Source organism: Ornithorhynchus anatinus, chromosome X1 (genome assembly GCF_004115215.2).
Source record: "Ornithorhynchus anatinus isolate Pmale09 chromosome X1, mOrnAna1.pri.v4, whole genome shotgun sequence".
NCBI classification, from domain to species: Eukaryota; Metazoa; Chordata; class Mammalia; order Monotremata; family Ornithorhynchidae; genus Ornithorhynchus; species Ornithorhynchus anatinus.
The window spans coordinates 71,045,548-71,058,276 of NC_041749.1; the positions used below are offsets into that span (position 1 = coordinate 71,045,548).

Sequence of the window (12,729 nt, forward strand, 5' to 3'; positions counted from 1 at the left end):
GTGTGCAGACCAAAGGAATTTTATAGGAAAGCTCCAGGCAGCGGAGACTTGCTTCTTAACTACAATTGGAACAAATTAAAAGCTGCACGTAAGTTCAGCAAATGTTAGTGGTTAAGAATGTGGAACCCTGAGGCCATAGCATTAGTATTTATAGACACGACAAACAAATATTCGTAATTGTAAACTAATTAAATATCACAACTGCTGAGTAGCTTAAATGTTTGATAATGTTTCCTGGAAAAAGGATTTTATTGTATAGTGTTTTTTTTTTTTACTTTTTGTTTACTAATTCAATCTTATGTTGTCTTCTGCTTTACTGAGTCCTAGATGTGTTCCTTTGAAAATTATCTCCAAAGCTGGGCTTGATTTCTAATTGGTAGTATTAGGAAAATTATTTGTGAAATGTGCTCTTATTTTATGGGAATAAAATGACATCGTTTATATTTCAAACTTCATCCCTGATTTGTAAGACACAGAGTATATATCACCACCACTTTATGCCTCAATTTTAAAATTTGTAGAATGTGAGTAAATAGTTGCCCTCTTTCTTTATAGCATCAACACTCCTATCTTAGCCCATTTGAACCTGATTTTTTCTGAAAAAATAAAGCACAAGGAAGTATCTGTTCAGAATCAAGGTGTCATCTATTACATACTTGCACTTAAAGATAATTGTTTGGAATCTAAGTGCCTAAGAATCATGGGATAGTAGAAGTTAACCAGTACTCTACACTGGTCATGCCTTTACTAGAGTGTTGTGTCTAGTTTTGGTTATTACACTTTAAAAAGGATTTGGAGACTGTGGAGAGAGTCCAGAGAAGTGACAAAAATGATTAAAGTGAGGGAAAATAAGTTTTCAGAGGAAAGGCTAAAAGAATTGGAGTGGTTAACCTTAATGGAAGAGAGGAGTGAGGGATGACTCAACTGTCTTCAAGTGTGTGAAGGCCTTTTATGTATAGGATCTCTATGTCCCAAATCCTAACTGTGGGAGTCCATCAAGGCTCAGTTCTGGGTCCCCTTCTATTCACTTTTTACACCTACTTCCTTGGAGAACTCATTCGTTCCCAAGCCTTCAACTACCATCTCTATACAGATGATTCCCAAACCTACCTCTCCAATCCTGACCCTTCTTTCCTTCTCTGCAGTCTCACATCTCCTCCTGCATTGAGGACATCGCTACTTGGATGTCCCGCCAAGAGTTTGAACTTAACATGTCCAAAACAGAACTCCTTATCTTCCCTCCCAAGCTCTGCCCTCCCCTATCTTTCCCATCGCTGTAGACAATACCATTATCCTCCCTGTCTCACAAGCCCATAACCTTGGCATTATCCTTGACTCACCTCTTATTTAATCCATATATTCAGTCTGTCACCAAATCCTGTCAGTTCTACCTTCATGATGTTGCTAAAATCCACCCTTCCCTCTCCATGAAAACTTTACTACACTAATCCAAGCACTTTTCCTATCCCGCCTGACTAGCGCATTAGATTCTTTGCTGACCACCTTGCCTCCTGTCTCTCCCCACTCCAGTCCATATTTTACCCTACTGCCCATATCATTTGTCTACATAACCGCTCAGTCCATGTTTCCCCACTCCTCAAGAACCTCCAGTGGTTGCCCATCCACCTCTGCATCAAACAGAAATGCCTTACCATCAGCTTTTAGGCATTCAACAGCTCTCTCTCCCCTACTTGACCTAGTTGATTTTACTAAACCCCAATCCGCACACTCGCCCCTCTAACAGCAATCTATTTTATATACTTTGATTTCATCTATCTTGCTGCATACCTCTTGCCCAACCCTTCCCCCTGCCCCCGGGGCCTGGAACTTCCTCTCCCTTCATATCCAACAGTCCACCACTCTCCTTACCTTCAAAACCCTCTTAAAATCACCTCTCCTCCAAAGGCCTTCCCTAACTAAGCCCTCATTTCTCTTATCTGCCCTCCCCTGTGCTTCGATTATGGACTTGGCTATGTACCCCTTAAGCACTTTGATACTCATCCCAGCCCTACAGCATTTATGTACACAGGCTAACACTCAACTATATCCCCCATCTAATTTATTTGAATGTCTGTCTCCCTCTCTAGAGTGTAAGCTCCTTGTGGGCAGGGATCATATCTACTAGCTGTGTTGTAGTGTACTTTACCAAGTGCTTAGTACAATGCCAAGCATTCAGTAAACTGCTCAATAAATGCCACTGACTGATCAATTGATGCTTCACAACTCAGCTGTTCTACTCCATGGCAGAACAAATAAGAGCAAATTGGCTTAGAGTGGGAAAGAGTTGAGTTGGAACTAAGGATATTCTTGACTGTCAAAGTGTAAATTTTCTGGAGTAGGTTGCCAAGAGATGTTGTTCATTCATCAGCTCTGGAGAGCTTTAAGATCTCTCCAAAAGTTCCTTCCAGCATTCTGATTGCATGTTTTCTTTAAAGCACCTTACTGGGAAACCTAGCAATCACTGGCGTGGGGAGGAATAACTGTGTGGAGAATATTAGGTATTCAATTCCAATAGAATTAAGGGATGTTTCACCTGAGGAATACACAAAAGAGCAGTAAATAGCTATGGGCACAGGTCAGACTGGAATGCTTTCATTTTCTAACTGCTTAGAGTTGTATTTTGGGATGCTAATGGGAGAATTTAATTTGTTTTTAGCATCTGTTTCTCTATAATCATCCTGTTTAAATATATTGTTTTAACTAAAGACCAACCAATTTTTAATGATGCATGTCTGTAAAATGGTTTTTAAAAGGATAGAAAGGAAATGGTCATGTTATTTTAGTGGCCTAGAAATCAAAAAAAAAAAGCGTTTTTATTTAAAATTATAAATGGATTCATCAAGTTCTCCAGGAATGCAAGGGCTGTGTTCTTGCAGTACCCCAGCTAAGGAAAACTCAGATTGTGCCCTATGTCCAGCCTACACACGCACACAACTCTGCTCTCCACCAGGCATTGCATTGTTTTGAGATAAGCATGCGTTGCTGGAACAACGTTCCCTAATTCTGCTGTCATGTTCTCTCAAAAATTCTTAGTGAAAATATGAATCGTAGTAGAACTGAGGGTAATGTGGTTTCAGGACTTCTATGTGTGAACTTTAAACCAAACTACTTATCTCTAAAATCAAAATGCAAGCCACATGGGAATGAAGGTGAGATTATGTACACCCATCTCTAAACTGCCTATTCTTTTCCTTTAAGTAGTTTAATCTCTAAAAAGGAACAACTTGATTGTTTCTTTGTACTGTCTCTGACTAGAAGCCTTTATAAGAGGTGATGCAAGTCCTTGACTGTGTTAAAACAATAGTTCCTGCGGTACTAAAAAGATGCTTTACTAAAAAGATGCTTTACGATTACTCTATCCCTCAATCTTCCAGGAAGGATATATCTTTTCTATTAAATTTGAAGTCATTTGCCTTTTCAAAGTTTTAAAGTGTGAGGGGCTTGTTAGAGATCATTTGATTTTTGGTGTCAAATCAAGCATTAGCTTTTAAACAGTGAAACACACTGAGTTTACTGTGGAGTCCAATTGCTTCTAGCAATAAAAGAGGAACCAAAACATGTTTTCTCCTGCCATTGCTTCCTTGAGCCCTGTGTCCAACTTTCAGGTATGCTAGATTTTTCTTCTTCACCTTCACACGTCTAAAAAAATTCCAGCCCTGCTTAAGAATGATTCCTCCTTTCTGGCACCAGTGTCGAGTACAGCGAAGCAAGCTAGGGATTAGAGTTCCTCTCCAAATAATTTTACCAGTGGCTGCCCAGGCCTGTACTCCTCGGAAGATATACCATGAGGGGAAAAAATGTGCAATGAGTGGGAGGCAAGAAAGGTGAGTGTAGTAAGAGGGGTTGCTCCTAGCTCGTAGGGGAGATGAGTTAGAGGAAGAAAAACAAATTGCGCTCAGACGATCTGCTCACAACACACAAGTCAGTTTTTGGGGAACTTCTGAATTCTGGCAGTTTAATTTTGGAAGGGACAGTAAATGAGGTTCTTCTCAAGCAGTGAGTAACATTTGGAAAAATAACTCCATTGATAATCCCAGGAGATGTGGAATAGAGTTACAGAGTTAAAATATATTCCTCTCCTTCGAATTTCCAAACAAAAACAAACTTCAGTGATCCAGAAGTGAATTACTGTTCTGAAGTGGCCTCAGCTGCGGCATTTCATTTTGGTTATTTTTATCGTATTCTGAGTGTAAACTTTATGAAGGAAAATGCTTCAAGCATAATTCTTTTTGGAAGGAGGAGTCTAGTATAGGGTGTGTGTGTGTGTGTGTGTGTGCACGCACACACGCATGCGTGGATTCTGGTTTAGAGGTGTGTGTGTGCGCCCGCGGGCCGGGCAACAGTGGGCATGCACATGTGTGAGAGAGAAAGGGTGAGTAGGGGACAAAAGGTAAGGGAAGTGGTGAGAAGATTCTGAAACTGCACATTCACTCTCAGTAGTTGGAGCTTCAGATCTGTCCCCTGCTTGTGTGATAAGCTCATCTGTTTGGGGCAGTTCCCTTGATCTTAGTTTGTCCCCTTTTGTCATGTATGAAATTGGAATCCCAATCCTACTTATTTATCTTCAAAGAGATGAGTTTTGAAGTACTTTCAGACAAAAGGAAACTAGGCATTCACTCTGTAAAGTGCTGTATATTTGGTTAATCTTTATTATTTCATTCGGCTTAGTAATTGCCTGAAATCGCAGGAGGATAATTTGTAAAAGCCCTTCTACCTTTCTTGAGTGTGTGTTTCTAGTGAGTGAAGTTAGCATCTAAATTTTTACCTGTGTATGTACCTTTTCATTCCTAAAAATGCTGTTTGTGAAGCAGAATGAAGTGGACAGTAAGCACTCCCTTCAAAATGAATCCAAAACCTTAAACTTGAAGGTATTTATGTTGAAGTAGATATCACCTGTTGATTTAGAAGGGAATCATTCCTCAAATACAGGTCAATAAAAGGAAAAAAGAACAAACCCACATGATGCAAAATTTGAGGCAATAGTTGGAGACCACCTGAATTCTGGCCGTTTTGATTCTCAGATGGTAGATGAGTTAATTTAATTGCTAGAGGAGTAGCATAGATAGAAGTGAATGTGGCCACCAGTGATAGCTTCCAATGACAGGTATTGGGGAGAGGCAATGTTCAGGTCCTTGAGCAGCATTATGGAAAATCTTGAAGAAGGAAAGGAACCATGGGCTTCATGTTACTGGCCAGGGAGAAAGAAAGAGAGGACATGAATGAGTCTCTATAAAACGGATCATTATCCCTCTACAGTGGGGTGTGTACCAACTGGAAAATAAGGGGCATAAGATGCTTTTGCCTGTCCTGGTCAGCAGTGGCATGGCTGAGTTGAGAGCGGAGACTCAGGTCTACTGTGAGGAAGGAGGCAATGGTAAACTGCTTCTGTATTTTTACCAAGAAAACTCTATGGATACACTACCGGAACGATTGCAGATGGAGGTGGGATGTTCTGGGAGAGATGTGCCCATGGCGTCGCTATGGGTGGGACGTGACTAGACAGCATAAGACAACAAGAAGATGCTTTTGTAGAACTGTTTGCGGAATATTAGGAAAACTACTACAAATTCAAAGAAACCCACAGAAATGAACTGTCTAGTTAACCCCAGCAGGGTGGTTAACTTTTGAACCGAAGACCATAGGAGTACTCCATGATACAACTAGGCTGTGGTCCTTGAAAATGTGGCTGTATTGACAATGTTTGTATCATGGGAAATTTGGCTACAATTAGGTTCCATTCCAGGTGGCTGAGCCCTGCAGGTAAATCAGAGTTACACTGTAAAGCTCTGTCCACTCCTGACTCCTTCCAATCTCCTCATCCCCCTCTCCCTCCCCTGTCCCTAGAGGCTTTCCTGCCCCCTTTCCTACCCCCTTTCCTCCACCAAAAAGTCTCAGGATTCCTCAATGGCTGGCTCTCCTTCGCAACAAACCCCAGCATCCATGTAATAGTGCCAGTCAGGCAAATGTCATATCCTTTTGGTGAGGAGAAGCTGGAAGGTGAAAAGATCAGGGGCAGGAAGAGAGGTCCTGGGAGAAGGGCAATGGTTTTATATATCTTTGACTATACCGCGTTGGCTTTAAAGACAGACGATCAAGCTCCTCATCTTCAAAGCCTTATTGAAGGAACATCTCCAAGGGGCCTTCCCTAAGCGCCCCGCGCTTTCCTCTTCTCCCACTTCCTTCTACATTGCCCTGACCTGTTCCCTTTGTTCTCCCCCACTCAGTCCCACAGAACTTATGTACATATCTGCAACTTATTTATATTGTCTGTCTCCCCCTCTCTAGACTGTAAGCTCATTGTGGGAAGGGATTGTGTCTGTTTATTGTTGTATTGTACACTCCCAAGCACTTTTTACAGCGCTCTACACACAGTAAGCACTCAATAAATATGATTGAATGAATGAAGATGCCCTAATTCATTTTATTCCTCACTTGTCAGAGATTTGCATTTCTCCTCTGCCCAGCTGTACAATCCAGATGTCCATGCGGACTGCAGAAATAAGAGCTGTGCACCTAAGCTTCGGGAAGCAGTTTTATTACACGTTGTTTGCATCAGGATAACCAGTACTTCTTGTACACAACATATGGAGCTGTGATGGTGATTTGTAGCATGAAACTTCATGTTAAATCCATATGTAGTTTTCCTCTCTCCGAACACTACATCAGTAAAACAAGTCACAGGTTGTACCATTGGGCAACTTGCTCATGGTATTTTTTTAGCCTCTCCCTTGTTAAATGGAAACTTGGGCTGTGTAGTTGGAATACTTTTCCATCATTTAGCTCTTCAGAAATTAATTTCACTCAGAGAATACCGTGAATAAATCCCGAGTGACAAAGTTACACATATAAGTCTTTGCTGCCGGTGCTCTAAGGTAGAAGAGACAATGAAATTGGAGGGCAAATGTGTCCTCAGCAGGAGGCTGAAGGTATTCAATTGTGATGTGAACTCTGTAATTAAAGAGGTCTGTTGGAGTTGTTATTCCTAGAGGAGCAGCGTGGCTCAGTGGAAAGAGCACGGGCTTTGGAGTCAGGGCTCATGAGTTCAAATCCCAGCTCTGCCACTTGTCAGCTGTGTGACTCTGGGCAAGTCACTTAACTTCTCTGTGCCTCAGTTCCCTCATCTGTAAAATGGGGATTAAGACTGTGAGCCCCACGTGGGACAACCTGATTCCCCTGTGTTTACCCCAGCGCTTAGAACAGTGCTCTGCACATAGTAAGCGCTTAACAAATACCAACATTATTATTATTATTAAATGTACAAATGGCTACCTGGTAACGTTGCCTCAAGGGAAAAGTAAGATCTTAAAGCCTATTTAAGAGCCATCCTTTGTTTGTCAGCATTGAAGGATATGAAGAGTATGAAGTATTTTTCTAATGAAACCTAATAACTTCATTCATATTCATTCCCTCTTTCCAAATGAGAGCTTTATTCTCAGATTTTGGAATCTCCTGCCTATTGTGACTTAATGGGTCTTTAGCCTTGTTTGCTAGGAAAGTTGCATAATACATCTGGGGATGAAGGGGAGAAAGTGTGTTCTAATTGTAGTTGTTCCAGCTGGCAATCTGGGTTTCCCTCCCAGTTTAACAGTTTACAGCCTGTCATTATTTTAGCCAACCAAGGCAAGAAAACCAATTGATCAGTGGTATTGATTGAGCCTTTACTGTGTGCAGAGCCTTGTACTCAGCACTTGGAAAAGTCCACTACAGTAGAATTGGTAGACATGTTCCCTGCCCACAAGGAGCTTACAGTCGCGTGGGCTTACACTTGTAGTATTCCTGGCAATTGAGGCTGAGTCTGCTGAGCTCTGGGATGTATGCTGGCAACAAAAGCCTCAACCCTTAGGAAGAATGCTCGACTACAGCTCTTACCTTGGCAGTGACATGCGGTCTCCTTAATGATACACACTTGTGCTGAGAGGGGATTCACAATTGTATAGAAAATTAGCTTCAATCTGTCTTATTCTCTTGTGTTTCTGCAGAGAATGGTACCAGCCAGGAACAATGGACTGCTCAATATCACTTTTAAATATGACAGTAAGTAACCAACTAATTAGGCTTGTAAGGATTGGCATTTGGAACAAAATAAAGCTTTGCTAAGTGCTGGAATCCTAGGCAGTGGGATGGCTTTGATAATTTTTTTCAGAACTGGATCTGTCTTGTCAACCACATGTAAGACTGCAGTCTCGAGTTCTATTTTTAACTTTGCAGCTCACTTTTTGGTGGTGCAGATCTGTAGTGTGCTTTAGTGAGGTAATACATGTGAAGCTCTGGGTGTTTTTCAAAGCTACATTAATTCAGAATGATAGTATGACTGTTAATAGCTGTAATGAATTGAAGCAACCAGGGGGCATTACTGTTGAGTAACTAGTATTTTTTATTTGCCCTAGAAGTAGAATGGGGTCAGACCCCCTGCTAAAGAAAATGAGGAGGGTTTGAGACAACCAGAGTCAGGCCAAGGATAGGGCATCTCAACAATGTTGCCAAATTAAAGGAAGAAGAGGGAAAGAAACTCTCAGAATTTACAAAACCTAGCCTGATGAACCGTAGTATATAAATAAAAATGTTGGCAGGCTTAGGCTTGATTTATAACAGCCCCTACTTATGAATCATCATTTGAGTAGGATTATTAATATGAGTAAAGAAAAAAGGAAATTATGGTAAGGCAGAGACTGCTGCTTGTAAAGGTCAAATGGTGGAGGCTCTACTAAGGCCTTATTTGCAACCTAGCAACTGTAATATTTTTCTATCATTTCCTGAGATGAATCAATACAGTGCTCTTATGCAATGCTGCAAGCATTCCAAACTGCTAATACAAAGGATTTTTCTTTTTTTCCCCTTTATAAATGCCCTGGCACTGATGAAAGATCCACTCACAGAAAATCTTCATCTACTAAGACATCTAAAATTGATGTTTTAGCTCAAATGACATTTTTAGTGCAGATTTTCAGTCTTTGTGCTCTGTGTATTCCATATGAAGAATAGATGTTTTTCATGGGAAAGCAGATTGTGATTTCACTATCTCTAAATTATTTTTGACTGGTCAAAAGTCTCCCTATGGAGTTTGAAAATGTCTTACTGTTGCTTTCCTAATGGAAAGTGTTCAGTGTGTGTGTGGTCTGCATCCTCCTTCTCAATTTTAATTCACAATTGATCTACAATTCCAAAACAATTGGAGCGCTCGTTGATTTTTAGAAAATGTATTTTGTGTAAAGTTTTAGTCAGCGACATCCAAAAATGTTAAGCTCGTTATTAATCGCATCCAGTTGCTTTTGAAAGCTAGCCATTGTTTTCCAGTTAAAAAGATACTTTTGTCTTCAAGAAAAGGTTTATGTTGTTGCTCAATTGCCATGCAATGGAGGTCTGACTGTATCAAAGATTAATTGCCCAGTTTTAATCAAATCTAAAGTATGGAATAATCTTCTAAATCATATTGTATTTACTGATGTAGGGCCATGTTTCTCAAAGAACATTTTGTTGTATATGCATATGCCATGACCACAACATTTTGGGGCCGTGTCATTATCTACCGCCCTCCTGATCCCACCTCCAACTTCTTTAACCACTTTGACTCCTTTCTCACCTTCCTTCTCTCTTTTTCCATGCCCACTCTGATCCTTGGAGACTTCAACATCCACACGGATGTACCTGGTGACTCCTCTGCTGCCTGCCTCCTATCACTCCTTGACTCCACCAACCTCCTGCTCCACCGCACCTCGCCCACTCACCAATTTGGTCACACCCTCGATCTCATCATCTTTTACCGCTGCACTATCTCCACCCTCACCAACTCTGAAATCCCTCTCTCTGACCATAACCTTCTCACCTGCCTCCTGAAGGAAGATAAGCGTTCCTAACAATCAAGATTTGATGTGCATTCCATTATATAGCAATGTGATTGATTCAAGGTTCCAAGAGATGATGTAATTCATTGAGTACCTATTGGGTGCAGAGCACTAAATTAGGTGCTTGGGAGTATACAAGAAGAGTAAGTGACTACCTGCCCTCAAGAAGTTTATAATCTAATAGAGCTTTGATGACCATTAATAGAAAATTAGATACATAATAAAGAAGTAATGAGTTTTGGTAAGCTGATTTTGTTGAAGCATTTTCATCTTTCATTCAGTTGTATTTATTGAGCACTTACTGTGTGCACAGCACTGTACTAAGCACTTGGGAGAGTACCATATAACAATAAACAGTTACCCTGCCCACGATGAGCTTACAGTTATTGAAATACAATTGTTGGGATGCTGAGTAAATCATTCCAAAGTGACCCAATTTGGCTTTCAAGGTGTGCTACTGAAAGACAAAAATATCAAAATCCTGGCCCCCACTCCCACTTCCAAACATTATGGTACAAAATGTGCATAGGCAGAGTGATAAGACCTGAAGCACTTCTGGTATGTATGGGCATGAGAAGGAAGGAGGGAGGGAGAATATGAATGAGAATGATTATATTTTTGTTAAATAGTAATTATCCCTGTAGGGGCTTGGTGCTTTCATAAGTTCCCTTTTTAGTATGAAGTCTAACAGACTAGCATAAGATACTACTATCCCCTTCATTTCAACTCTTAGTACCAGTTAAGTGGCCCCCTGAGGTTTTAGCTACTAATAATGACCTGAGAATTTGTAATTAAGATTTCCAAGCTTATCTCTCTTATGTTGCATAGAAGAGTAGGAAAACACTTGATTTGAGGTATGCTTGGGTTTGAAGCATCATTTTTAAATATTTAATACTTTCTATGGGCATTTTGCTTGTGAATTTTCTAGTTCAACAGTAAATCACAAGGGATTTAACAGAAAAGTAAAATATTCCTCTGTGGGCAGCCAAAGCTCGAATCCTATGTTTGAACGTTCAGCTATTTTCCATAACCTACATACCCCAAAATGTATCCTAGAAGAAAAGAACTTATAAGAACTTATTGCATCATCTGTGTCTGACAGATCTTTTGAAAACTGGGTGGATTGATTTAAATCATTGCCAGTGACAAAAAATAAATAGTGATTGTAAACAAGGGGAAGAATCCATACCACCGAGTAGAGGACACCTCTAAAAACTGTCCTAGTATTTACCCCCAGGCAGGGGTGTGAATCACACATCCCTCTAAAGAGGAGAATAATGGCTCCAAAACACTACTATAATTTTCCTGAGCAGTAGATCCGCATATCTCTCTGGCATCGCAAATGTCATTATGCAGTCAGTTCTCCTATGACACTGATGTTGCCTTTTTAAAAATCCCTTGCACTGTGGTATTTACACCGTGATTGATGCCACATGCCTATGCACAATTGCTTTTACAGACACAGCATCACCTTCTAGCCAACTAACCACACCTTAACCTGAAGAAAATTCCTTAATTTCCAACGTTTGAGACAAAATGTGCAATGAAAATGCTCATATATGGTAGAGCTGACTGTCCTCTCTATTACTTGGTTCTGTGTGTAATGCAAGAAATTAATTTGGCTTTAAGAAAATATTTTTAATGACTCGTATGGTAAAAATGCTCCTATTCTCCAAACTTTCTAGACTGCACTTCATTTTTGAATCCAGTGGGAAAACATGTGATTTCTGATGCACAGAACATAACCATCAACCAATATGCCTATAATAACCAGGTTGCAGTCGCCGTGCTTTGGACAGCAAATGCTCTTGGTAAGTTGAGGGGAAATAAATCTGTCAGATGAGGTTTCCCACATATCAAATGAGGTTTCCCTCAGAAGCGTGGAATTGTATAGAATTATTGTTTTAGAAAATGTTTAGTTGATCATTGGTGATGTGTAAACCTGCAGGATAGAGCAGTATTCCCAATAGGTAGCTGCTTATCTAGGCTTTGCACCATTGCTTACCCTGAGCTGAGGAAGCTGCGGATACTAGCTAAGAGCAGGGGCCCTCCCTTGGAATAGCAGTGGAGACAGTTTTCCCACTTGCTCCTCTCTTCAATCAATCAATTGTATTTATTGAGCGCTTACTGTGTGCAGAGCACTGTACTAAGCACTGGAGAGAGTACAATATAACAGACACATTCCCCGCCTACAATAACCTTACAGTCTAAAGACTATGAGATAGTCTAGAGACTCTTTTCTGCTTCAATTGGTCAGAAAAAAATTTAGCTGTATCTGCAGCCATTATTTTCCAGCAGTAACCTTGGTATATCATTTAACTATAAAGATTATGTGCCCCAAAAGGTGTGTCTTTGAACAGATGTATGAATTGCTAAATGGGTTTTTGTGCTGCATTGCAAGAATTAACTGGAACACAGCATTCCTCACTAGGATTAAGGAAAGAAGCATGGGAGGGTGACAGAAAATATAGTTGCTAGATGGTACCATCATAATGATAATTATGGTATTTGTTGTGTGTTCAATATGTGCCAAGCTCAATACTAAGCACTGAAAAACCTTCAAGATCATCAGGTTGGACCCAGTCCGTGTTCCGCATGCCATTCACACCCTAATCAGGGGAAAGAGAATAGGTATTTAACCCCCATTTCAAGGATGAGGAAACCTGAGGCCCAGGGAAGTTGTGACTTTCCGAAGGTCATACAGGAGGCAGAATTAGAACCCAGGTCTTCTGACTCCCAGGCCCGTGCTCTTTCCACTAGGCCATGTTGCTTCTCAATCTTTGATTGCCTACTGGATGCAGAAGACTGTACAAGGGATTTGGACCCATAGAATAAAAGTAGAAGACATTCCTAACCTTGAAGCATTTACAATGTAATGGGGGTGGGG

At 40.6% G+C, this 12,729-nt stretch overlaps 1 protein-coding gene across 1 annotated transcript in view; it reads left to right on the plus strand.

Moving 5' to 3' along the window:
- The window catches only part of IL17RD (interleukin 17 receptor D), a 96,430-nt gene that overhangs the window by 54,115 nt on the left and 29,586 nt on the right, over nucleotides 1-12,729 (plus strand). The window contains exons 2-3 of the mRNA XM_029049731.2: nucleotides 7,980-8,034; nucleotides 11,528-11,653. Of these exons, the coding sequence (XP_028905564.1) occupies nucleotides 7,980-8,034; nucleotides 11,528-11,653 (181 nt within the window). The remainder of the gene's footprint in view (nucleotides 1-7,979; nucleotides 8,035-11,527; nucleotides 11,654-12,729) is intronic.